At 41.2% G+C, this 26,205-nt stretch overlaps 1 protein-coding gene across 1 annotated transcript in view; it reads left to right on the forward strand.

Annotated features, from left to right (window-relative positions):
* Window positions 1–26,205, forward strand: part of LOC124789334 (tuftelin-interacting protein 11) — a 150,423-nt gene that overhangs the window by 62,114 nt on the left and 62,104 nt on the right. Inside the window, exons 6-7 of the mRNA XM_047256653.1 lie at window positions 19,580–19,790; window positions 20,298–20,487. Of these exons, the coding sequence (XP_047112609.1) occupies window positions 19,580–19,790; window positions 20,298–20,487 (401 nt within the window). The remainder of the gene's footprint in view (window positions 1–19,579; window positions 19,791–20,297; window positions 20,488–26,205) is intronic.

Raw genomic sequence — 26,205 nt, forward strand, 5'->3', positions numbered from 1 at the left:
TTGCTAACAGTGTCTTCATCTTGGCTTTTGAGGACAATTCATTGCCTGAAAAGGTCAAGGTGTAAACTGATGCAGTGTGAAACCATATGTCACATCCCCCCCCCCCCCCCCCCCCCCTCCTGCCCCATGTGACATTTCAAATGTATGAAATTTGGGCATGTCTTTAAGTAGCAATGCTAGCCCCATCTACCGAGATTGTGGACAACTGTTGCGTGGCAATACTCCTTGTGCCGTCCCCCCCCCCCCCCCCCCCCCCCCAACCCCGCCTGTGTTAACTGTGGAAAGCACTATTCTCCCTGCTTGACAATTTGCACCATTTTCTAGAAACAGAAGAAATGCAAGAGTATAAGACTTCCAGCAAACTTACTTATCTAGAGGCCTAGAAGTAGTATGAACAGTTGTATCCAGCATGTATAACATGTATAACAGTGTCATATGCAGCAACTGTGGCAAACCTCGCCATATATGCCAAGGAGTAGGTACTTGTCTTCTTGGGGCATCAGGACTCCCGGCAATGGCCATCGTGCCAAGTGGCTTTTGCTGTGGCTCTTGGGGAGAGCCCCTGATCGGAGTGGGTGGTATCAGGGCAGATGACCCGCAATGAAGCAGATGAAGTTGTCTGATGCTGGTGGTTGAATGGCCCCAGCAGTCCCTAAGTGAGGTAAGGAACACTATAATGCTGAGAGATACAACCGCAAATCATTCAATTCCCGGGCTACATGAATGCGGGGCTCAAGGTTACGGACAGATGTATTCCCCTTGATACATAGTTTGTGCCAGGTCTGATGGGGAATTCTTTTTAACAACAAAGCCTCTGTTTTTCATTGAGCACTTAGAAGACAAATTCAGGAAAGTGGCGTGAATATCCAAATTGGGGAACGGATTGGTTTTGATACAAACAGCATCTCCTGCCCAGTCCCATGCATTGCTCGCCCGTGGCAGGCTGGGTGATCTCCCGGTCTCAATCACAAACCCCCCCCCCCCCAATAAAAAGTTAAGTACAGGGTGATTCACAAAGATATTTGCATATTTTAATATGTCATTCTACAAGTAAAACTAAAGAAAAAAGTTCATATAAATATAGGTCCATAAATGTTTAGTTATGGGGCTAAGGCTAATAAAAGATTTTGCCTGAAATTTAGCAACTTCGCTAATATGAAGCCATTGCAAAACTGTACGAGGTTAAAGTAAAGTATGATTTCTTTTTTGTTTTGTTTTTATTGGTCTGGCGAATCTAATAAAACATGTCCCAGATGTGTATCTGCAATAGTTTTCCAGAACATCCAGAGAAGCAAAGGTGTAATTTTGTAAAATTTTTCATTCATTAACTACTTAGCCCAATTTGTTTTTTAAATTCCAGACAGTCGCACAAAGTTTTCAAAAGGAGTTGTAGAGAATCTAATTTTGGAAAAAAATTTGGTAATAATGTTAACTGAAACTGTATGAATGTGTCAGATAATCTGCTTTTATTAATACCACAGCACTCGAGAATTCATGTTAAACCAGAAAAAACAAAGCTCAGTGTTAAGGAAGCTGTACAGTGTACAGACAATTTCACAATACATTCACAATAAATGTTCAAAAATGTCTCCACGGAGCTCAATGCATTTAGCTGCAGATGTATGAACAGATTTTGTTGCTAGTTTGTTTCACGGGGTTGTTCATAATTTTGTCAATTGCATTCATATTGTGAGCAAGTAATGCCTCACGTGTATTGACTTTGTCCTCATAAACTACTTCTTTCATCCATCACTGTATACAAAAATCCATTGATGTTAAATCAGGCGATCTGGGTGGCCACAGATGTGTAGCACCATGACCAATCCATTTCTGTGGAAAATGTTCATTTAAATGTATAGTAACGGCGCCATCATGACATTTGTAATCGCGCAGCAAGTGGAACATCTTTCAGCAAGCAGGGCATTTGTAAGTATGTCCCACCAGTTAGATGAATGGTCCAATAAAGTGTGTGTTGATTATATCACACCACACATTTATGCTAACTCGCTGCTGGAAATTGTGTTGCACTGTTGCATGTGGGTTTACTTCAGACCGTACATGCTTGTTATGTAAATTTTTTACACCATCTCAAATAAACTGGGCCTCATCAGTAAATACAATTTATTTGTGTAACTGCTGATTAGTATTTAACCAGTTTCACAACTCCAAGCGAAGGGTAGGATTTCCTGAATTTAAGTGATGCACTTTTTTTACGGTAAGGCTACAGATTATTGTGCTTTAGTGTACGCCATACCTTAGATTGTGAAATGCCTAATCGTAGAGAGATACATCATGCACTGGTAGCTGGGCTACGTTGAACAGCATCCATAATACCCTTCACATATTGAGCACTCGTACTCATTACAAACGCTAGGTATAGAACCTGTCTCCCGTAAGATTTTAAATACTCTGCTAATGATTCATGCATCCGGAATCCTCTGAGTTGGATAATGTACGCGATATTCATTAACTGTAGCTGTAGCATTACAATCACATTTGCCATAAATAAACACCATATTGGCGTATTCCTTTGTCGTAAATTTGAAAGGCATCCCTATTTCATAAATAATTTACAAACTAACACAGTTACTATGTGGTTTCACTTATTTGCATTATTGTTATTATGTTCTTTCACTGAACAGTACAGGAAACTAACTCGTTACAAGGTTAGGAAATGACTGAAACAACTCATTAATGGTTGCCAACAATGACATAAACGTTTCTACATTCTTAATGGAAAGTAAACGAATTTACATGGATAATAATCTTTGCTTCTCTGGATGTCCTGGAAAACTATTGCAGATACACACTGAGACATGTTTTATTAGATTCATCAGACCAATTGCAACAAAATAAATGGAAATTGCTCTTTGCTTTAACCTCGTACACTTTTGTGATGGCTTCAGTTAGCGAAGTTGCTAAATGTCAGGCAAACTCTTTAGTTAGCCATAACGCTATAACTAAACATTTGCAGATCTATGTTTATATGAACTTTTTTCTTTAGTTTTACTTGTAGAATGAAATATTAAAATATTTGTGTGTCTTCGTGAATCACCCTGTATAGTGCAGGGAAGGATATTCCATAGAGATCTCTTCCTCCAGTCCGATGACAAGTTGAGCGCCAGTCTACAGTGGCAAGATGTACACTTTGTCAGGCATCTGTATAGTCGGCCTAAGGACAACAGCACTGCTACCGGTGCCTTCATCTTGGCCTTTGAAGGTGATTTGCTGACTTCAAAGGTCAAGGTGGTGATAAACCGGTGTGATGTTAAACCTTCTGGTGACAATAACTGTGCCTGCTGTACCTCGAATAGTGGGCCCTCAGGCCTCCTTGTGGGTTGGGGTCACTCTTCCTCCCATTGCTCTCCAACATCTAAAGGCCTAGTTCTGAGGATGAGCTTGAGATTATAGTGTCCCATGAGAACGTAGATATCCCAGGAGCTGAAGAACCAATGGACACACAGACCATAAGCCCTGAGCAAGGTGGCAGAAGATGATCTTGAGGCATAAACTGCCTCCTTGGTGACTCCACGCTTTCCCAGGCTACAGAAAGTGTTGTCCTCTAGTGAAATTGTGGTGGTTTTTTCCCGTAGCTGGCAGAGTTATGACAACTCTTTAAGTGTCACACCTGCTTTTTGCGTTGTGCTTCAGGAAACCTGGTTTCTAGCAATAAGGACCCCTACCCTTCGTGGCTATTGGGGGTATTACAAAAATTGTACTGACTGTAACAGGATGTCATGTGGTGTCTGTATCGATGTCCTTACCTGTGTATATAGCACACCTGTGCCCCTCCAAACACCTATAGAAGCTATGGCTGTCAGGCTGAGGACATGCAGGGAATTAACATGTGCAAAATCTATATTCCTCCAGATGGTGAAGTACTGTGCCATGTATTGGCTGCACTAATTTCCCAACTCCCCCACCTTAGTACATCTGGCTGATTTTAACATCCATAATCCTTTGTGGGGTGGAACCGAGATTACTGGCCGTGGTAAAGATATCGAGGCTCTAACTAACTTGACTCGACCTTTGCCACTCATTTCAGTGTGGCATATGGCACATACTCAGCCATTGATCTCTCAATATACAGTTCTGGCTTTCTACCATCTATCCACTGGAGAACTGACGACAACTTATGTGGTAATGACCCCTTTCTGCTCTTTCTGTCATTCCCCTGGCATCACTCACCAGGACGCTTGCCTAGATGGGCTCTTACCAAGACTGACTTGGACACTTTCACCTCTGCTAGCACTGTTGGATCTCTATCGCATGGCAACATCGATGAGGTGATCCAGATCATTACTACTACCATTGTGACTGCAGCTGAATCGGAAATCCCTTGTTTCTTTGATTGCCCCCCCCCCCCCCCCCCATTAAGACAGTGCCTTGGTGGTCGCTGGAAATTGCAATGGCCATTAGAGATTATAGGCGGGCCCTGCAACATCAAAAGCACCTCCCATCCCCAGAGCACCTCATTGCCTTCAAATGGCTGCATGCCTGAGTCTGTCAACTAATCAAACAACGGAAGCTAGAGTGTTGGAAATGATACATCTCCACCATCAGTACACAAACCTCTCCTTTCCAGGTTTGGGCCAAGTTCAGGAGACTTTATGGATATGACCCCTGCAGGAATACCTGGAATTTCTGCACATGGAGCTGTAGATACTGACCCAGACGCAATTGCAGAGTATCTTGCCGAGCATTATGCTCGAACCTCTGCATCTGAGAGTTACCACCCCACCTTTTGTATTATCCTAAAACAGCAGGAAGAAGAATGATCTTTTGCTACATGTCACCCTGAGCCATATAATGCTCCATTCAGTGAGTGGGAATTTCTCAGTGCCCTTGCCAATTGTCCTGACATGTCCCTTGGGCCAGAACGCATCCATCACCAAATGATTAAACATCTGTTAGCGGATTAACAGCAACACCACCTTGCTGTCTTCAGCCGCATCTGGAGTGATGGTGAGTTCCTGTTGCAGTGGCATAAAAGTGCCAAATATGGATAGCTACCATCCTATTAGCCTCAGAAACATTCTGTGCTAGCTGCTTGAACATATGGTGAACCAGCGGTTGTGTTTGCTCTTTGAGTCCCGGGGCCTTTTGGCTCCATCCCAAGGCAGTTTTCACCAAGGTCGCTCCACCACTGACAGCTTGGTATATGTGGAGTCTGGTGTCTGACTGGCCTTTTCCCACTGTCAACACCTTATAGCCAATCTTTTTTAATCTGATGAAAGCCTGTGACACCATGTGGTGCCACCACATTCTCGCTACATTACTCGAGTGGGACCTCTGGGGCCTGCTCTCGATTTTTATACAGAACTTCGTGTCGCTCCGCACCTTCAGAGTTCGTCTCAGTGCTTCATACAGTTCCCCCCATATCCAAGAGAAGGGGGTCCCGCAGGACTCTGTACTGAGTGCTCCACTCTTTTTAATTGCCATTAATGGTATTGCAGCAGCAGTGGGGTCCTCAGTATCACCCTTGTTATATGTTGATGACTTTTGTATTTCCTTTCACTCATCTAGAGTTGACGTGAGTAAACATCGATGGCAGGAAGCTATATGAAAGGCACAGTCATGGGCTCTTACCCACGGCTTTCAATTTTCGGGCACCAAGACTTACATCATGCACTTCTGTCATCATCGTACTGTCCACCTACATCCAGAACTTTACCTTGATGACCATCTGCTTAACATAGAGGAGACTTATCACTTTTTAGGAGTGGTTTTCGCCATCTGCTTAATTTGGCTTTCCCGTCTTTGTCAGCTTAAGGACAAGTGCTGGAGGCATCTTAACATTCTTCGATGCCTGAGTCGCACTAACTTGGGTACAGATCGCTCTACACCGTTGTGGCTGTACAAAGCCCTTATACAGTCCTGTTTTGACAGTGGGAGCCTTGTGTATAGTTCAGCATTGCCCTCAGCATTGCGGGTGCTGGACCATATTCACCACTGTGGAGTTCGACATGTAGCGGGAGCCCTGCGAACGACCTCAGTGAACAACGTACTCATGGAAACTGGGGTTCCTCCATTGCGGATCAGGCAACAGCAACTGCTTGCAAATTATGACGTGTACATTCGCAGCTCGCCTCAACATCCAGATTACTGTCTCCTTTCCCCTAATACAGCGAATCATCTTTCACAGTGGCGGCCCAGATCAGGGATTACGATTGCTGTCTGTGTCCGGTCCCTTCTCATTGAACTTGAGTCTTCCCCTCTACCACATTTCCTCTGGGTCCATCAGATACAGCTCCATGATCCGTGCCTCGGCCTCAGCTCTGTCTATCGCAAGGCCCAAAAGACAATTCCTCCTGCAGCCTTCCACCACCAATCCTTCTCTATTCTTGGTGAGTTCCAGGGCTCAGCAGTAGTCTACATCGATGCTCGATGATCACTTTGGCTTCGCTTACGCTCATGCTGGCTATACTGCACAGTGCTCCTTGCTGGATGGCTGCAGTGTTTTCACTGCAGAGTTGGTAGCCATCTCCTGCACTCTTGAGCATATCCGCTCCTGCACAGGTGAGTCCCTCGTCATCTGTAGTTACTCCTTAAGCAGCCTCCAAGCTTTTGACCAGTACTTCCTACGCCATCCTGTAGTAAAGACTATCCAGGAGACTGTTTATGCCATCAAAAACTGTAGACATTCAGTGACCTTCATTTGGACCCCAGGATATATTGGAATTCCAGAAAATGAACTTGCTGACAGGCTGGCCAAACAGGCTACTGGTATACTGCCTCTGGAAATTGACACACTGAAACTTGATCTCTGATCGGCCTTATGCCATAAACTTTTTGGCATCTGGGATACCAAATGGCACAGTGTAAATGCGCTAAATAAATTACATGCTATAAAGGAGATAGTGTAGAGGTCATCCATGTGAGCCACTCCAGGGACTCTGTTGTTCTTTGCCGACTCACTGTTATCTCTTCCATCATGAGGATCCATCCCAGTGTCGATGCAGTTCTCGATTGGCAGCAGCCCACATCATTTTGGACTGCCCCAGTGTAGCCTCCACAAGGTGGTCATTTACCCTTCCTGATTCGCTCCCTAGGTGCTAGGTGACAGTGCCTCGGTGGTTGATCTACTTTTATGTTTTATTCGAGAGGGTTTTTTTAATCATTCAATCTAAGGGTGTGTGTGGCCTTCTCTCCCAGGCCTTCACCCTCTCTCCATTTTAACAATTCAGTCATTCTTTGCTGTTTGTTCGCCTTGGTGTTCATCTTTTCCTTATCTGTGTGTTGAAATTTTAGAGTGTTGCAGAGTGGCTGGCTTGTTCTTTTTGATTCTTGCAATCAGCCAGCCCAGGCCATCAGCTATACTGCCTTAATACCTTGTAACGCTTGTTTTCCCCCTTTTAATATATGTTTTTCCCTTTTGGTTTGCTGCTTTTGTTTTACTCTTTCAGTGTGGTTCCCAGTTAGTTTTACACCTTTTTTACTTTTGCAGATTCTTTTGGGGAATAATTTTAATCTGAGACCTGTTTGAATGAGGAAAAAGGAACTGATGACCCTGCAGTTTAGACCCTTTACTCTCCAAACCAACCAACCAACCAACCAGCTACAATGCCGTTGTCACCATTTGTGATGGTACTCCCACCTGTTACATCTCCTACAGGGTGTATACGACCCGGGGCAACAGGGAAATCCGGGAAAAACCCGGGAATTTTTTCATCCGGGAGAAAACTGGGAAAAACCTGAGAGTTTTTCGGAATTCCGGGAATTTTTCATTGTTTTAGCTTTCAGTTAAATTTTTGTAATTTCGACTGCAGAATTGATACTGCAGCAATAAAATATAAACTAGGGGGAAAAAATAAAACTTCAGTGGCAAAGGAAATGTGCATTTTATGACAACAAAACACCGTGCATGCACAAGCGTCTGCAGATAGCAAAAGTATGTCGAAGGCCGTAGGGCGCAGACTGTAATTCTTCGTAACAAAAAACTACTTGCTATGAGCATGACGTCACAACTGTTCATATTAGTTTAGTTTGACCAGTTGCCAGCGGTCTGTTGCGCATGCGCATTTGACTCGCGTATAAGCAGTACCTCCTCCCGCTTCCCTCTACTTGAAGTTTGGTTGTTAGCTGTATCAATAGTAGCAGCATGCAACCAGATGCAACGAGAAAATTTTTTCTCGCACGCCCTAGCTGCCAGATTTGCTCTTGCACAGAGTTGTCTGAGTTGTAGTGGGGAGGGGGTAGTTGGTTGGTTGGTTTGTGGGATTAAAGAGACCAGACTGCTACGGTCATTGGTCCCGAAGGGGGTTAGTCCCCACATGACCCGTGTTTACGTTAAGTGATTTCGCCACTTCTCTTCGTGTACAGTTCCCATGTCAAATGAAAACAAAACGGATTTCTGTGGCCGGGAGCTATCAAGTGAATTAAAATACATTCAGATAATTACGGAGGGCGAAAATATATTATTAATTTCAGTTTTCTGATTTTATTTTCATTCCAAGTTAGTAGCAGGCAAGCATTAATCGCCTTGCAGAAGAATGAAGTTATTTTTGCAAGTTTGCTAAAGAAATTCCGCTGAGGCAATCATTTTATTTGAAACGAAGTGTTTCATTCTACAGTATTGGCTAGTTCCAACTGTTCGATGAATTTCAAGTGCACGTTATCATCTTCTGCCATGTATGGCATTACGCCATGATAAAGAACCAAACATGAGATCGTAGAGTACTGGTACTCCAAGAAAATTTACATTCCAAAAACCACACTGAAAAGCTGAATATCAGATGGAACCTACTTCATTGTGAATCTGGAAAAAGCCAATTTGCACTTCAAGCCGAATTATGCATTTTAGTGTGGTTTACGAAATTTCGATGCTCTTTGGAGTATCCTCTGATGCCCTGTTTCTTTTATGGTGTAATGTAAGCTCTTAGTGCTTTATACACACGAACATGCGGGCTTCCTACACCACTGCAGTTGCACACGCACAATAATGGGTTTTCTGGCGCTCTCTGGCAACTGGTAAATCGAACCTATTTCTAACAGTATTGCGAACGGTGGTTAGAAAAGCGTTACTTTCAAAGTAAATTTCTTTTTACGCAAGATGAATTATGTTTCGTGTGAGAAAGTGGGATGGATATCTAAATCGCAGAGCATTTGAAACTGAACAGTTTGAGGACCAGCCACTTACAAGAATTTCGAGCCTAGGCATTTATGTCATCATTTTAAATTTACTGGCACATTTGTGTGATGTATCTTAAAGTATAACACACGCAAAAAAGATCAATATTACATGTGAAAGCTTAGCTTTTCTTGTAGATATACGGTACTGTGTACATTAATGTAAACCGTTAACTTTTCCTCTTGTGTGTTCGCGCTATGTAACCAGTAATCTTGCTATTGGCTGACTATAACACATGTCCTATGCTCTGAATAGCTGCTGTCATCGGCTGGCGAGAACTTGTGGCTTGAGATGTGACTTGCTTACAAAAGGACATCGCAACCTCGGTTGCAACGCTCCGGAAACTAACGCGCTGTGTTTGGTGCAATTCGAATTTATACTTTCGTAATACGAAATTATGCATCGTATATGTTGCTGCAAATCAAAGGTCTTTCCAAAACTTCTCTCCTTTTTTTTTTTATTAAAAGTCTCCAAAACTTCTCTGCTCCGTCTTTTTTTTTTTTTTTTTTTTTCCGGGAAGTTCTACGCGATTAATAAAACGTTAGCCATTCAAAGGATTGATAAGTTTTACAGTTCCGAGGGAAAATCTACGGAAAACCTACTGTCACTTAGCACAGAAAAAGTGTATTTTCGCCCGGGAAAAAGCATATTTTTAAACGGGATATCCGGGAGAAATCCGGGAATTTTTTTTCCTTGTCCCTGTATACACCCTGCTCCTACAACGAACCCTCAGGGCCGCTTGACTAAACCTGCCCCCCTGATGATTGGAGGCTCTCTCCTTGCTGCTCCCCCCACACTTACTTTGGGATCGTTGGCATTCCGCCCACCAGGGATATTGTTCCCTGCTTCCCAGCCAGAGACAAATCACCTTCCTCCAGCTTCTCTTGCCAGGAAGGGGTCACTCGGGACACTTCCGTCCAAGGCTTCTTCTGGTCTACAACCAGACATCAGCCAGTGGCTGATAGAACCACAGGCTGCTCATGGCAGGGCTTCACTGTTGTCATCATTACCTGAAACTGATTCATAGAAGCCCTTTCAGTCATCCAAATCCTCTAAGAAGAGGAAAAAGTCCTCAAAGAAGAAGAAGATTTTGTGGCTCCCACAGACCTTGCCTGTTTCACTCCTGTGGCCGAGGTGGAGATTCTGGCGGCCCCTGATGCCCTGGATCACTTCACAGAATGGAATCCTTAACCTATGTGTGCTGATGCCTTAACTCCTCAGCCAGTGGTGGCAGGTGACCCTAGGGCATAATCTGTCTCCTTGGGTCCCTTGTGGTCTTATGGTACATCAACAACATTATTCTCCAGTGGAATCGTAGTGATGTTTTCCAACACCTGGCTGAGCTATGTCTTTTAAGCACTTCCCCTGCCATCTGCATTGCCCTTCAGGAGACTTGACTTCCAGCATCGCAGACCCCACCCCTTCGTGGATACCGTGGGTGTTACAAGAATTGTGCTACCTCTGACAGGGTGTTCGGTGGTGTTTGCACACATGTTCTGTACACACTATATAGTGAACTTATGCCTCTTAATACACCTTTGGGGGCTGTGGCTGTTCAGGTAAGAGCATTTCAGGATATTACCATCTGTAATGTCGTCGTCCCCCCCCCCCCTCCCGCGCCCCTGCCTCCCCCCTCCCAATGGTGAAGTGCCTGTTGCTCCCACACACTTCAGTGTGGCACACAGAACTTTCTTGGCCATTGACCTTTTCATCTGCAGCCACAGTCTTCTTCCATCCATCCACTGGAGAGTCTATGATGATCTGTGTGTTAGTGACCACTTCCCAATCTTCCTGTCCATTCCTCAGTGTCCCTTGGACGCTTGCCCAGACAGGCTCCCAACAGTGTTGACTGGGGTGCTTTTGCCTCTGCTGTCGTCCTTGGCTCCACGCCGTAAGGAGATATCGATGAGGCAGTCCAGAATACAACTGCAGGCATTCTTTTGGCAGCTGATTTAGCAATCCCATGTTCCTATGACCTGCCCCTACGGAAGACAATACCTTGGTGGTGGTCATCAGAAAACACAGAGGCCATTAGAGATCATAGGCAGACTCTTCAAACATAAGCGCACCTGTTGACGGAGGACCTCTCCAAAGATCATGTGTCTCTACGGATACCAGACACCTGCAGTTGTACCTGGTATTACCTTGAATGACACTGTCTACACTGATCCAGATGCTGTAACCGAATATTTTGCTGTATGTTATGCTCGAGGATCAGTGTTTGAGAATTATCAACCTACCTTTTGTGTCCTAAAACAGTGGGTGGAATGAAAGCAATTATCTTTCACTACACACCACTTGGAGCCATATAATGTTCCATTCAGCAAATGGGAATTCATCAGTGTCCTAGCCCACTGCTGTGATACAGCCTCAGGGCCGGACCACATCCACAATCAAATGATCAAGCACCTATCGGTGGATTGTGAGTGACATATCCTTGCCCTCCTAAACTGTATCTGGAAAGAGAATTAGTTCACATCTCAGTGGCAAGAAAGGATCGTCATCCCATTGCTGAAACTTGGTAAGCACCTTCTAGGGATGGACTCTTATCGCCCAGTTAGCCTCGCCAATGTCCTCCATAAGTTGCTGCAATGTATGGTGAGCCGGCAGCTGCATTGGCTCCTCGAGTCTTGTGATCTTCTGTCTCAGTCAGAGGGTGGTTTCCAACAAGGCTGTTCCACTAGAGATAATCTGGTTTACCTGGAGTCTGCCATCTGAACAGCATTTGCCTGACCTCAACACCTTATAGCCATTTTCTTTGACCTGCAAAAGCATGGCAACACCACATCCTCACTGCCTTACATGAGAGGTGCCTCAGGGCTCCACTCCCGATTTTTATCCAGAACTTCTTGTTGCGCCACAGTTTCTGTGTTCGAGTTGGTGCTTCCCACTGTAACCCCCTCCCCCCCATATCCAAGAGAATGGAGTCCTGCAGAGCTCTGTACTGAGTGTTCCTCCCTTTCTAGTAGCCATCAATGGTCTATCAGCAGCTGTGGAGTCCTCAGCGTCACCTTCCTTGTGTGCTGTTTACTTTTGCCTCTACTATTGCTCCTCTAGTGTAGGTCTCGCTGAATGACGACTGCAAGACGCCATACAAAAGATGCAGTTATGGTCCCTCACTCATGGCTTTTGTCTTTCAGCCATCAAGACTTGTGTCATGCATTTCTGTCAATGTCGTACCATTCATCCACAACCAGAACCTTACCTCATGACCAACTACTCAGTGTGGTAGAGAGCTGTTGCTTTTTAGGACTGGTCTTTGATGCTTCATTGACATGGATTCCCCCATCTTCGCCAGCTTAAGCGAAAGTTCTGGCTGCAATACACATCGCTGAGATGCAGATCACACTACCATTCTGCAGCTTTCCAAAGCCCTGATACAGTCGTGTTTTGATTATGGGAGTCTGGCATATGTTTCGCCATCACTATCAGCATTGTGAGTACTGGATCCAGTACACCACTGTAGGGTTGAACTTGTGCCTTTCGAACTAGCCCTGTGAACGGTTGGGTCCCTCCATTGCAGACCAAGCACAACAACAGCTTGTCAAGTATGCTACACACATTTGCAGCTCCCCTAAGCATCCAAACTACAGTCGTCTCTTTCCAAACACAGAAATCCATCTCCTACAGTGGCTCAGAGCAGGGATTACTGGATGCAATCTGCATCCAGTCCCTCCTCTCTGAACTCCAGTTGTTCCTCTACCACCTCTCCTCTGGTTCCACTCATGTACACCTCCTTGGTACATCCTTTGGGTACAGCTTCATCTTGACTTCTCACAAGGTCTGAAAGACTGTTCAGACTGAGGCCCTCCGCCACCAATTTTTCTCCATATTTGGTACATCCCGGGATTCAGAAGTTAGTCTATACTGATGGCCTGATGGTTGCTGGTCACATAGGCTTTAATGAGTATCCATGTGGGGCATACTAAACACTGCTCTTTACTGAATGGCTGTAGTGTTTTCAATGCAGAGGTGGTGGCCATCTCTTATGTTCGTGAGCATATCTGTTCCTGCACCAGTGAGTCATTTCTCATCTGCAGTGACTCCTTGAGCAGTTCACAAGCTCTAAACCAATGTTATCTTTGCTATACCTTGGTGGTGGCTACCCAGGATTTCTCTGTATGCCCTTGAACAATGTGGATGCTCGGTGACCTTCGTCTGAACCCCAGACCATTGTTATCCCGGGGAATGAACTCACTGATAGCTTAGTCAAACTGGCTACCAGTAAGCCTACTCTTTGAGATCAGTATTTCGCAAACAGACTTTCAGTCAGTATTAGGCTGTCAAGTTTTAGTAATCTGGAATGGGGACTGGTGCACTCTTGACTTCACCAAATAAACTATGGATGATAAAGGAGACTACGAATCTGTGGAGGTCCTCCACGCGGCTTCTCACAAGGGCTCTACTGTCCTTTGCCGGCTCTGGATTGGCTATACCTAGCTGCCTTGTGGTCATCTCCTTGGTCGTGAGGACCCATCCCATTTTTGTTGTGGTTACCATTTGACAGAGGTCCACATTTTGCTGGACTGTCGCAACCTTGCCAACTTGCGATGGACTCTCAATCTTCCTGACTCACTGCACCTGGTATTAGGAGACAGTGCTTCAGCAATTGACTTAGTTTTACATTTTATTCGTGAAATGGGCTTTTACCACTCTCTTTAAAGGAAGGCTGTGTAACCTTATTGGCCCATTAAGGAGTTGGCTGAACACACTGTTGCCTCCTCTGCCCAGACTGGGCTGTGGATGAGCGGGTCAACCCTGGCCCTCACACGTTACATGCTCATTTAACCCCCCCCCCCCCCCCCTCCCACACCTTACATCCTCTCCTGTGGTGTGTTCGGCTTATGTTTCTCTTTGCTTCTCATGCCCTGTTTTCCCTTATCAAGCCATCGTTGACGTTAGGTACCTTGGGTTTTCTTCTCCGGGGTTTACACGGTAGGCCATTTCTAATGTACAGTAGACCTGTCTGTTCAAGGAAACAGGGACTGATGACCTTGTAGTTTGGTCCCTTTATTTATCCAACCAACCAGCTCAAAACGAGCTTGGTGTTTTTGTATAACAAATTTCGATAAATGGGCTTGAATCTTGTGCCTTAAATATCAGTGCAGCTTATGTCATACGTATTTTAATGTGTGTAACAGTTCTATTATGTTGTGTTATACACTGTTATGTATAACATACATATGTCTACTAATAAATTTTAGGAAACTGATGTATTTTATTTTATTTATAATGGAATATGCAGTGTTGTAACTTCTCATGTTAGATGTCTCATACTATACTGCTACCTGGTGACAATAACTAAGACTTAAGGTCCAAATGACTTGCAGCAGTTAGTTTGCCTGTTTCCTTCAGAAGGACAACTTCAACTGGTTGCCATGTCATGCAGGATGGCATGTTATATTCCTTATGTTTATTACCTCAGAAAGAGTAAGATCAGCATACACATGGGTTTCTGCACCCTTTTTGTGCACTCTGAAAGTACTCTATACAGAGTCTAATACACTGAAGTGCTAAAGAAACTGATATAGGCGTGTGTATTCAAATACAGAGATACGTAAACAGGCAGAATAAGGCGCTGTGATCAGATATACCTCTGTAAGATCGGTTACCGCTGCTACAGTGGCAGATTATCAAGATTTGGGTTTGAACGTGGTGTTACAGTTGGTGCATGAGCGATGGGACACAGCAACTCCGAGGTAGCAGTGAAGTGGGGATTTTTCCATTTGACCATTCCATGAGTGTACCGTGAATATCAGGAATCCAGTAAAACATCAAACCTCCGACATTGCTGTGGCAGGAAAAAGATCCTCTAAGAACAGGACCGACAATGACTGAAGGGAATGGTTCAATGTGACAGAAGTGCAAGCCTTCCGCAAATTGCTGGAGATTTCAATGCTGGGTCATCAGCAAGTGTCAGCATGCGAACCATTCAACAAAACATCATCGATATAGGCTTTTGGGGCGGAAGGCCCACTCGTGTACCCTTGATAACTGCATGACACGAAGCTTTACGCCTCTCCTGGGCCCATCAGTACCAACACTGTACTGTTGAGGACTGGAAACATGTTGCCTGGTCGGACGAGTCCCATTTCAAATTGTATTGAGTGGATGGACATGTAAGGGTACGGAGACAACCTCATGAATCAATGGACTCCGCATGTCAGCAGGGGACTGTTCAAGGTGGTGGAGGCTCTCTAATGGTGTGAGCATTTACAGTTGGAATGATGTGGGACCTCTGATACGTCTAGATACGACTCTCACAGGTGACACATATGTAAGCATCCTGTCTGATCACCTACATCCATTCATGTCCATTGTGCATCCCAACAGCCTTGAACAATTTCAGCGGGACAATGCAATGCCCCACACATCTCGAATTGCTACAGAGTGGCCCCAGGAACACTCTTCTGAGTTTTAAACACTTCCACTGGCCACCAAACTCCCCAGACATGAACATTATTGAGCATATCTGGGATGCCTTGCAATGTGCTGTTCAGACGTACTCTTACTGATTTATGGACAGCCCTGCAGGATTCATGGTGTCAGTTCCCTCTAGCCCTACTTCAGATATTAATCGAGTGCATGCCACATCGTGTTGTGGCACCCTGCGTGCTCGCAGGGGCCCTATACGATATTGGGCAGGTGTGCCAGTTTCTTCGGCTCTTCAGTTTATGTTGCAAGTTCTGGGATTATGGGAAGATAATGTACATGTAGCACAATTGTGTAATGTTAATAACGACTTTGGATCAATTCGGTAAATTATTGTATTTTTTGTGTGTTGAACACAAAACATGCAATTAGTAACTCAACAGCAGTGATATTATTGTATAGGTTGAATATTCTACTTAATTGTATAACAACATTTTTGATTAGGATAAGATGTATTGACCTGTATTTTGTTGTAAACATTGTCACATTTGAAGATGGCGTTGAAGTGGCAAAAATTAGTTATCTGTGTAGCAAAACTTGCAATCTAGGCAATAAGTTGTTCTGAAAGGATACTAGACTCTCGTGATAGATTTAATATAATCTCTTGCTTCTTCAGCTAAACCATTTAATCCTATTCAAACTGCTACATTTAGAAAGTGATCATTAAAAGCACTCACAACTTGTGAATTATCGGTCACGACATTGTCAGTTACTTTAATTGTTGTGGTAACTTATATACTGACTGGCTGTTCTGTCTCCCATTTAACAATATTTCACATACTTTTGATCTTACTATCCACATTATTAATTTATGTTACAATATACATTCTTCTTGACATATTAATGACTTCCCTTAAAATATTACAGTATTTTTTGTTGTATGCAAGTAATGTCTGATCTTGACTTATGCTGACCTTTACCTAAATTTGCCTCTTCTTCTTACATGAGATTTTAAATCCCCTGGTTATCCATGGCTTGCTTTTTTTTATGCTTATGGATAACCTTTTAGGAAAGCAGTTTTCAAATATTGACACAAATTTATTATGTAATAAATTGAATTGACATTAGCATCTCTTTCTACATACACTTAGTCTCATACTATCTCTTTCAACTTTCTCGTAAAACATTGTATCCTATTCTTAGTATAAAGCCCCACTCCTTGGCATGAACCTGTACAGGGCTGTAAGGTGCTATATTGTTTATTTTTGTTAATTTGCACCAATCCAATAACAGTTGGATACAAATCAGTTGTTTCAGCTTAAGCACCCCATTATAAAAATGTTATCAGTCAGTGTCTTACTGTCTTGCTACACACGAGTTGACAGACTGACTGCTGAAATTAGATTGCAATACACAAATAAAGATTCTAGTTCATTTTTCCTGTTCATATCTTTTAAGAAGTCTTCATTGAAATCTCCACAAGTTATTGACTGTTTCTTCTTGCCTGACACATAGTTCATCTTCTTGCCTGACACATAGTTCAATAATGCATCAACATTTCTTACAAGTAGCTGAAAGTTTCCTTCAGAGGATCTGTAGTATTTTACAATTACCAGAGAAGCATTCTGTAGTAACAACTCTCAAACAAGTATTCTGCAGTAACAACTCTCAAGCACATCCCTCTAGGTTCTGATCTGCACAAAAACGTTTTGTTTCTATATAATGCTGACTTTATGTCCATCTTTTACATACATTACAACTCCTTTTTCCATGTTGACTACATATACTTTCCATGTTGACTACATATACACAAATGATGCAAATCTGAAATCCCTTATATTTAACTTCTCCATCGGTGTAGTTACATGATGTTCAAAGAGGTGCAGAATATCTATTACCTCAGAATTTTCCACATCTGCTAGGCATACAAGAAGCTCATCTTTCTTGATTTCCGACACCCTAATGTACTGATGAAACATTAAATTTAGTTTCCTGGGAACTCTTGCATTCATTGTGGGTCTGTTCTGCTTTAATGTCTTTCAGTACTGTCTGTCTGTAACCTGATTCAAACCTAAAAAAAAATGTGCCCCTTTGGCTCCAATAATCACAGGAATTTTGCATTGTGTGCTTGTGGCCGCCCTTGCACTTTCTGCAAGATGCTCAGATAATCTATCCTCCCACTCCATTATTTATGTATCCCCATCTCCCAATTGCAGCAACAGTAATGGGATGGATATGAGACAATCCACTCAGTTCTCTGCTGATACAGCTGACAGCCGCAGCCATAGCACTTGTAAAACCTCCACAAACCCCGCATGAGTGTCTGCTGTTGCTGTTCCTGTCTTCCTTCAGGTCACCTTTAATGCTATATTGTAAGTTGCCAGCCAGGCTGTCTCCTGCTCTTGCTATGAGTACCTGATCCTCTCCATCAAAATCTCTGTCACCTGGCTAAACTTGGCAGTAGGTTTCACAGTGCTTGTGGCCTGTTATTCTACACCGAGGTTTTCCGTAGCATTCGACCTACACCACTTTGTGACAACTGCATAGTAGCAGAAATCTTTTTCTTTGTACTTGACTTTTCTACAAACCTAGGCTTAAAGTTCTTCCTATGACTGCTTCACTCTACTTTGGTTGAGGCTCTTCTATTTCAGGTGACAAGTCAAACTGATTGTTTACCATTTGAAGTATAATGTCTGAGGTTTTCTCCTTTTGCCTGTTAATTATTACCTTTTACCAGCTCCCATTGTCTCTTTCCCCATTCAACCTATTTAATTCAAAATACACCCTTTTCAGTTATACATGAAGGTCAAAAACCTTTCTCCCCTGCTCCACAATTCTCTTGTCTCAACTACATAATCTACATCTCTACGGGAGAGGCTCATCTGACACTTTACTGGCTTTCCAGTGAAACCTCATCTCACAGTCCAGACATGTTTCTCCTGTACTAACCAACCAATGGCAGCATTCACATTTATCACACCTGTCCCAAGCTTTACAGTAAACTAAAAAGTACTACCACATGTTTAAAGTGTAATAAAGTAATAATTAGTGACAACTTATCTTTGGTGAGATGTACAGCTAATTTATAGGTGGCAGGATTGGTGATAGATACAGATCTCCTCCCAAGTTTAAATAATTGTAGGTGGCAGGATTGGTGATAGATGCAGATCTCCTCCCAAGTTTAAATAAAATGTTAGAGACATTTTGTACATAGCCGTGTATGACCTATTTTGCATTGCAAACTACTCGAATTTCATGCTGTGGATTACTTAATTTTGAAATATGCAATAGCTATGATCATTATTAAAAAACTAGCAGTTCACCAGAAGCTGATGAATGACACTATAAAGTGCAAAAGAATAATTTTTCTTTACTGAATAGTTTCTTTAAAATCATGTGAGATAGACTGGCACTATTGCATCTTGTGTGTGTGTGTGTGTGTGTGTGTGTGTGTGTGTAAAACTCTTGTCAGCACACAGACTACTGGTTTTCTATGTATTCTCACACTTGGGAGTGGCTGTCTCAGTTTCCTATACACTGATTATCTTGTTCCGTACTCTAATCAGAGACTACTGACTTATCAAAATATTGGTCGTATTGGCATAACCTGTTAATATTATCATTTACAGATTCACTAGCTGTAACTTACAAGTTCTGGTGGTGAGTAGGCTTCACCTGTTCTACACCTCTCCTACCATATGGTGGCCACATGCAATAGAATCCTGTCACCACTACTGCTGTTCACTTCCCTACCACACTAAACCTACCTTTGTTCGGACCAACTGAAACAGAAAAAAAGGCCCCATAAACGAGACACATTTTAGTTACTTATGCTCCTACCTGACCACAGTTAAAGGATGAGACATGTTTCTTTATTTGAAACAATCGTGTAACATTCTTTATGTTGTAAAATTAATGCACACATGTGCACGTGCACACACACACACACACACACACACACACACACACACACACACACTCTTTTTTTATAAAGTTTAGTTAGTCGTAATAGCAGCTCCAGTCCAGTATGTCTGAAGCAAAGAGAGATTGTCTCAACATTTTTTTTTTGTTTAATAGGTGCGTATGGACCAGAGAAAGGGAAGAACCAACAGCAATCTATTGAGGTCGTTGATTCGGAAGAGGAAGAAGAAAGAGAGTTTGGGGAGAAGCTCTCACAGTGGAGGCGGAAGGACGCTGGGAGCAAGAAGCGTATCCGCTATGTCTACAAAAGTGTGGACGATGTATTGGAGCAGGGTAAGACCCAGCCCTCGATCAGGAAGGATTACAGGTCAGCACTTGTTATCGCTCGTAAGGAGAACTGTAAACTCACAGATAATTCTTGTTTGGGCCACAGCATGTGCATATTCTTCTGCATTGCTTGTGGTGATTAATGTGACGATTAGGCTGTAATAACAGAATTTACAGCACATTATATTTGCTAATGTTATGACACCAAGTTCATGTTCTCACCTGTTTTCTATCCTTGTATTTGGGATGGGCTTTTTTGTTTATTTGATTATTGGCTTTTTCAGTAAGAATGAAATTCTAAGAGGTGACAGAGTTTGTATTTGTAACAATGTTGTTGCAATGCTTGATTACTTTTCCTCCAGAAAACATTTTCACTCAATGAAATATATAACATTATTATGATTAGTTACAGAAAGAATTCAGTTTTTTACTTTATTTCTTTCTTTCAACATTTTTAATGGTAGTGCTACATAGTTCTGGTTATATTTTCTAGCAGTTTGTGTTCACTTGTGCGATTTGTACTTATAACAATATTTTTCTCTTACAGTCAATTCAGCAAGGTGAAAGTGATCGATATGACCGGACCACAGCAGAGGGTGCTAACAGGCTACCATGCAATTGCCGGCCAGCAGAGGCCATCAGAAGAACTGGAGGTACGAAAAGACAAGGCATTTACAAATTTTGCTTTGCCTGAGCTCCAACACAACCTCAATTTGCTGTTGGATATGTGTGAACAGGTAAGTTGAAGAACTTTCCTTCTTTGTTACTTGGTTTGCTCAAAAGGCAATATGAAAACTGAACTTATTATTTACCTTCTGACAGGTAAGACAACCAGCAAAGAAAGTATAATCTGAATACTATCTGATAGGCATATTACAGAGCCACAAGACAAGGGAGCCATAACTGGTAGAATCACATTCGAAATTCAAGTTGCAGATTGTGAGTCAGCTTTCTTACTGTTTCCCAAATCACTCTAGGTGTATTTGAGGAAATGTGATTAACAAAGACTAATCTATTTGCTTTGAAAACTTCCTCTATTGTGACTTTGTACAGGATGACTGATTTTATGTTGCTTGAGAGTATTGTAGTTCTAACAGAAAAATAAAAGAGAATGAAATTCGCAAAGTATATAAAGCATTTGCAAGCAGAAGTGATGAGAGTAATTCATTGTGACATTTCTGGTTATTTTTCTCTTCTAAAGTGCTAATTGTTGCCTTTAATAATTTTCCATAATTGTATCATATCTTTTCTCTATGATCATCCAATAATTCACTGTTGGTTCAAAATCCTAAATTCTCCAGCTGTCTTTCTCACTTTTTTTGTGAATATCTTCAAGTTATAAAACAGTGGCTGACAGCTACTGGTCTAATCTGTTTCATAGCAGTTAAGTTTTTCTTGCTATTCATTAAAATAATGGTAAGTAGCTGAAAAAGTTTGAATTTCACACTGTCGCTTGCAAGTTCATGCACATCAGCTGTAGTTCAGTTTTTTTGCAACATCCATTAAGAGCATCACTTTGAAAATCAGGGTAGAATACTTTCCTTTCATGGGTGGACTATTTAAAGAATGTGATTGTTGTCACAAACTGTATAACCCCACATTTAGGTTCCCGGAATTAATGGTATCCCACCATTTAAAAAATCTTTTATCATTCCAGTCAAGTTTCAAATATTCACAGTGTTAATTCACACCCATTAACATATTTACAATTTTCTAATGCATCACTGTTTTACAATTTTTCAGCAATTTATGCTTTATGGGACAGTTTCCTTGGAGAAAAAAACAGAAGTAATTGACAAAAAATGCACTGGCATGGCATTGGCCTTTAAGAAGTGTTTACAAATGTTACGTGATTATGTTTCTACTCAGCAGATCTAGATCAGTAAAGTCTGAACAATTCCTGCTTTGTCTCCGGCTACCACTCTGCTTGGCATGGTTGCTGATGGGAGTAGCTTGAACCTTCCATTAGTTATGTATTTTTTCATGCTTAGCATGACATGTTTCGAGAATTTGTTCTCATTATCAAGTGTAAATATTTATGTAAGTATTTTTGTGATGTTTCACAAAGAAGCAGTGTGAGTGATGGTTTGCTTGTGTGTGTGGTTTTCTATGTAATGGAAGAGGCACAGTACACCTTGTGACCTCAAAAAGATGACTGCAGTGCAAGAGATGCAAGACAACACACACACACACACACACACACACACACACACACACACACACACAGACATCACACAACATACATAAATATTTGCACTTGGCAGTGAGAATAAATTCTGAAAATGTGTTGCGCTAAATTTGAAAATATACATAACTGAAGCAGTGTTTCATTATTTAAATAATGAATGACACAGTTGCAGGCTTTCCAGAAACATTGGTTATGGTAACTGAAACTAAATCAATCCTTTCTACATCCCAGACAATTACCAGTTTCAGTTCCATCAGCAACTAACCATAGTAAAAAAATTGGATAATCATTTTTTTGATAATAAACAAGTCCATGGCGAATATTTTGATGCCTATTACATGCATGTATCATATACAAACTATGAAAATACAAAGGGGGGAGGGGGAGATCCTGTATCTAACTTTTGCCACTTAAAAAGTTATTTCCCACATTTTACTTTTTTCTTTTTTTCAAGTCCCATCAAAAATGCAAAAGCAGGTGTTTCTGGTAAGATTAAACAACTCATAGGTTCTTACTCATTTAAGAAACATGAAATGGAATTGAAATAAACTATAAGATCTAGCATATTGAAAAACATGTAAATGTTGTGTGCTAATGGTTGGAAAACAGGAATTTATGACACTGTAAAATTTTTTTAAAATTGCATAAACTGTAGTTAATGTACCATGTGAGATAGTTGATTAATGCTTCTGGCATCTGGTAACTTCAGGTATTCATTGTTTCATTGCTTTCAGCTTCTAGTTCTCTGTGGTGTTATCATTGAGACGCGAGCTATAATTTTCTGTAATTCTGTGATTGGTTGACATCCTCTCCCTGAAATTTTCAGTTTCTTCATCTGTCTGTTGCTTTTCTTAAATACATAATGTGATATTCATTTCTATTGGTCCATTTCATAAAACCTCTCACCCTTAAGTGCTTGCCTTTTCATTGTCCAGGTTCACTGTACCAGATTGTTGATGCATTTTCCAATTTCTGAAATCCAATTATTAATTCCATGAACCTTTATTTTATTCAAGAATCTGATACCTCACACTAATTGGAACCTGGAAGCTCGTTTCTTCAGACCATCTGCCACCAACTTTCGTATTTCATAAGATTATACATGTATGACTATCAACATTAATATTATATTTATTTAATGCAACAAAATTTACAGTTAGTATACAACTTGAGCCTCCCTCAAGCAATTGCCTGCTCAAGTACTTTTAATGACTCTGGGAACATGACTTTTATAATACATCTAATAAATCAGTTGTATTGTAAAGTTACTAAACAAAATCATACATAGCCGCTTTTCTTTCTTGGCTATTTTACAAGGCTACTACTCGCTTTTCCAGCGGTGGCTGCTCTTCTAATCTTCTTATGTGCTGATAACCACAGCATTGAGCATCCAAAAAAATTAAAATAAAAACAGTTTTCACAAAATATTGATTATTGTACTGGCATATTACTTGTTAGAATGATAGGAATCTTATGATTTGAAATTGTGAAGTTCTATTTGTATGCTAGTGCTAAACCAGACATGGCAGTAAAACCAGACATGGCAGTAATAATGTCTGTGTACAGGCATATTTGGATGCCGATGATTTTTATATGGTTGCTTTATTTTGTTTTTACATAGTACCATGTTCTCTCTCTCTCTCTCTCTCTCTCTCTCTCTCTCTCTCTCTCTCTCTTTTCTGATACTGCATCAAGTTCTTTGTATTACTTAGGGACCCACAGAGAAATATTCACAGAGCTATTGGCAGTGTGATACAATGAGTGTTGTGCAGTTAGTGGACCAAAAATTTCAAAGAAAATTGGTTATCTGTTTAGGGTGACTATCATTCTGGAAGATCATCAACTAGTCAAAACATTGCTGCTGTTGAGAAAGTGCATTTGTCATCATGGACTTTGGTCATGCTGACTTCGGAATCAGCTCGTTGTCAATGGAAACATATGTGCCTAAGCAGGTTTCAGTAGAATGGACATAATTCTGTGTTGACACCATATTGGTGAAGACTGCTGATGGGACATCAATGTCATTTATAGGTATTCAACCTTTTTGTTGCCCCGACAGAAGCTCTCAATGTTCAGAAGACGACAAACTGTTCAGTGCTGCACTAATAAACCAGGTGATTCACAAGGAGTACTGCAGATAAACCATTCATTGTGCAGATAAAACTGTAGGGTCTCATGGATTTAGCAACTGTACCCCATTTAATTCAGTACACGTGCCTGACTAGGTATGATGCTACACAGCTTGCTAGATCCCTGCTTTCATGATGTGGGACTCTGTTGTTCCTGGATGTTCTCAGTGAACAAAACAGCTGTATAAGTATCTAATTTTGAAAGCTGTAAGAAAATATTGCAGTGCTACTAACAACATAGCCTGGAAAAGCCTTGTAAGTTTTTATTCTGGTGTTAACTATTCTTGAGATGAGTGAGATGATACACAAAGTGTGTACTTCGAAGAAAATCAAGTATTTAATTAATTAAAGAAATAACCTCCTTTTGCTAGACCAATGTCAAATACTTTCGAGGCAGGCATATTGAACTTAGGTGCAGATGAGACACAGTTTTTACATGTTCCTTTCTCAATTAGAGGAAGGATTTTAGTTTGAGAGCAGACCTGAAGAAATGAGTCTACAACAAATGAGGAACTCTACAGTTTAATTCTTGCAAGGAGTGCGAATGGTGTGTACCTGTACTCATGTTGCACTTTAGTTTTGTGTTTTCGGAATTTTCATTACTCCTTCCTGTGTTGTTACCGTGTGCATTCGTCTTCAAGTATTTTTGTGGCTCTTCCATTTTACAATTAATCATTGCTTTTAGATTGTACATATTTTAATCCTTTCCCTTCCCATCATGCTTGTTTTATATTTTGTCACTTGATTCTGAGTTCCATTTCAGCACCTCTGTATTTGTCCTGTACTAATTACCATGAAGACATAGGTCTTGGGCAAGCTGCCTATTACTGCACAATTGTTTATATTCTGCGTGCAATATATACAGCAAAACCATGAACATTATGCAGTCTCTTGACTGAATTATAATTTATTTCATAACTCTGTTTTCTGTAATTATGAAAAATGTGTTCCCAAATGTGAGTGAGCACTGATACAGTGCATAAGTTTTTGAATTTGGCTGCTAAATGTGAGGCAGGAACTGAAAGGTGTGTTTTAAAGACTTGATGATTATGAGGGGGGATGGTGATGATGCTCGTGCTTATGGTATTGGAGATGCATTAACAAATTTCAGTGTGAGATAATCTTGCGTTTCCTTATTGCATACATCAAGCATAAATAAGTTTAATTAAAAAAGGAAAACATTATTCATTAAATAAGCAGTAGTAATACAGATGAAAGAAATAAACAAACATAGAGATTACTGCCTTTTATCCTATAAATACTATGTATAATTATGAGTCTAATTGCTTGTCAGTAGTGTTCTTCAGGAGACAAAATTCTTGTAGCTGCCGATAGACACATGTATGAGTACCAATGGTCTTTGTCTCCTGTTATCGTAACAGAAGATAGGTCCCTCTAATCTTCTGATATGAGGTACCTGCCCTGCCGTTCTGACTATCTCCAATCCTGCCCTCTTTCCTCCCAGGAAAAGAAACTAATAGTTCAGAAAGTTATGAGAGTTTTTTGGTACGTTCCTATGTTTCTGTCAGCACTACTAAAAAAGTCATCACCTCCTGAAGAAAAGTACTCGGTAATCGTTCTTCTCATAATTTTACAGTTTTTCAAGTGAATTTACATTTTGTTAAGAATAGTTCATTTCATATGAATTTTTGAGCTTTGTGATTCAATAACAGTGAAGTATTAGGGACCGGAAAAATTCGCGTTTTGCCATAAATGCGAAATAGATGAAAATTCTGCCTCAGAAGGCGAAAATGAGAAATTACTTAATAGATGCTGTTCTATAGCGAATTGTATCCAGATGGGCTATTTATCAGAGATAATTTGAAATAGTTTTATTTTCTATGTACAATATTGAAAATTTAAGTAATTATTGGCAAAGCCCAATTTGGAAAGATAATGCGGAAAAAAATGGTGTACGAACGCAATGATGTATCAGTGCACCATGCCAGTTGTGTATGGTTGAATGGTCTGTTTAAGATACATGTCACATAATGCTATGTAGTACTCAGCTGTGGGACCTAGCATTTTAAGAAAGAAACACGTATGTTTGTTTGTTAGATAAAGCTCAAAATATAATATAATACAGACAGTTTTAATGTGGCAAATTAGGTGGCAGATGCTTTGAACTGTAGTTCATT

This window comes from Schistocerca piceifrons, chromosome 3, assembly GCF_021461385.2.
Source record: "Schistocerca piceifrons isolate TAMUIC-IGC-003096 chromosome 3, iqSchPice1.1, whole genome shotgun sequence".
Classification (NCBI taxonomy): domain Eukaryota; kingdom Metazoa; phylum Arthropoda; class Insecta; order Orthoptera; family Acrididae; genus Schistocerca; species Schistocerca piceifrons.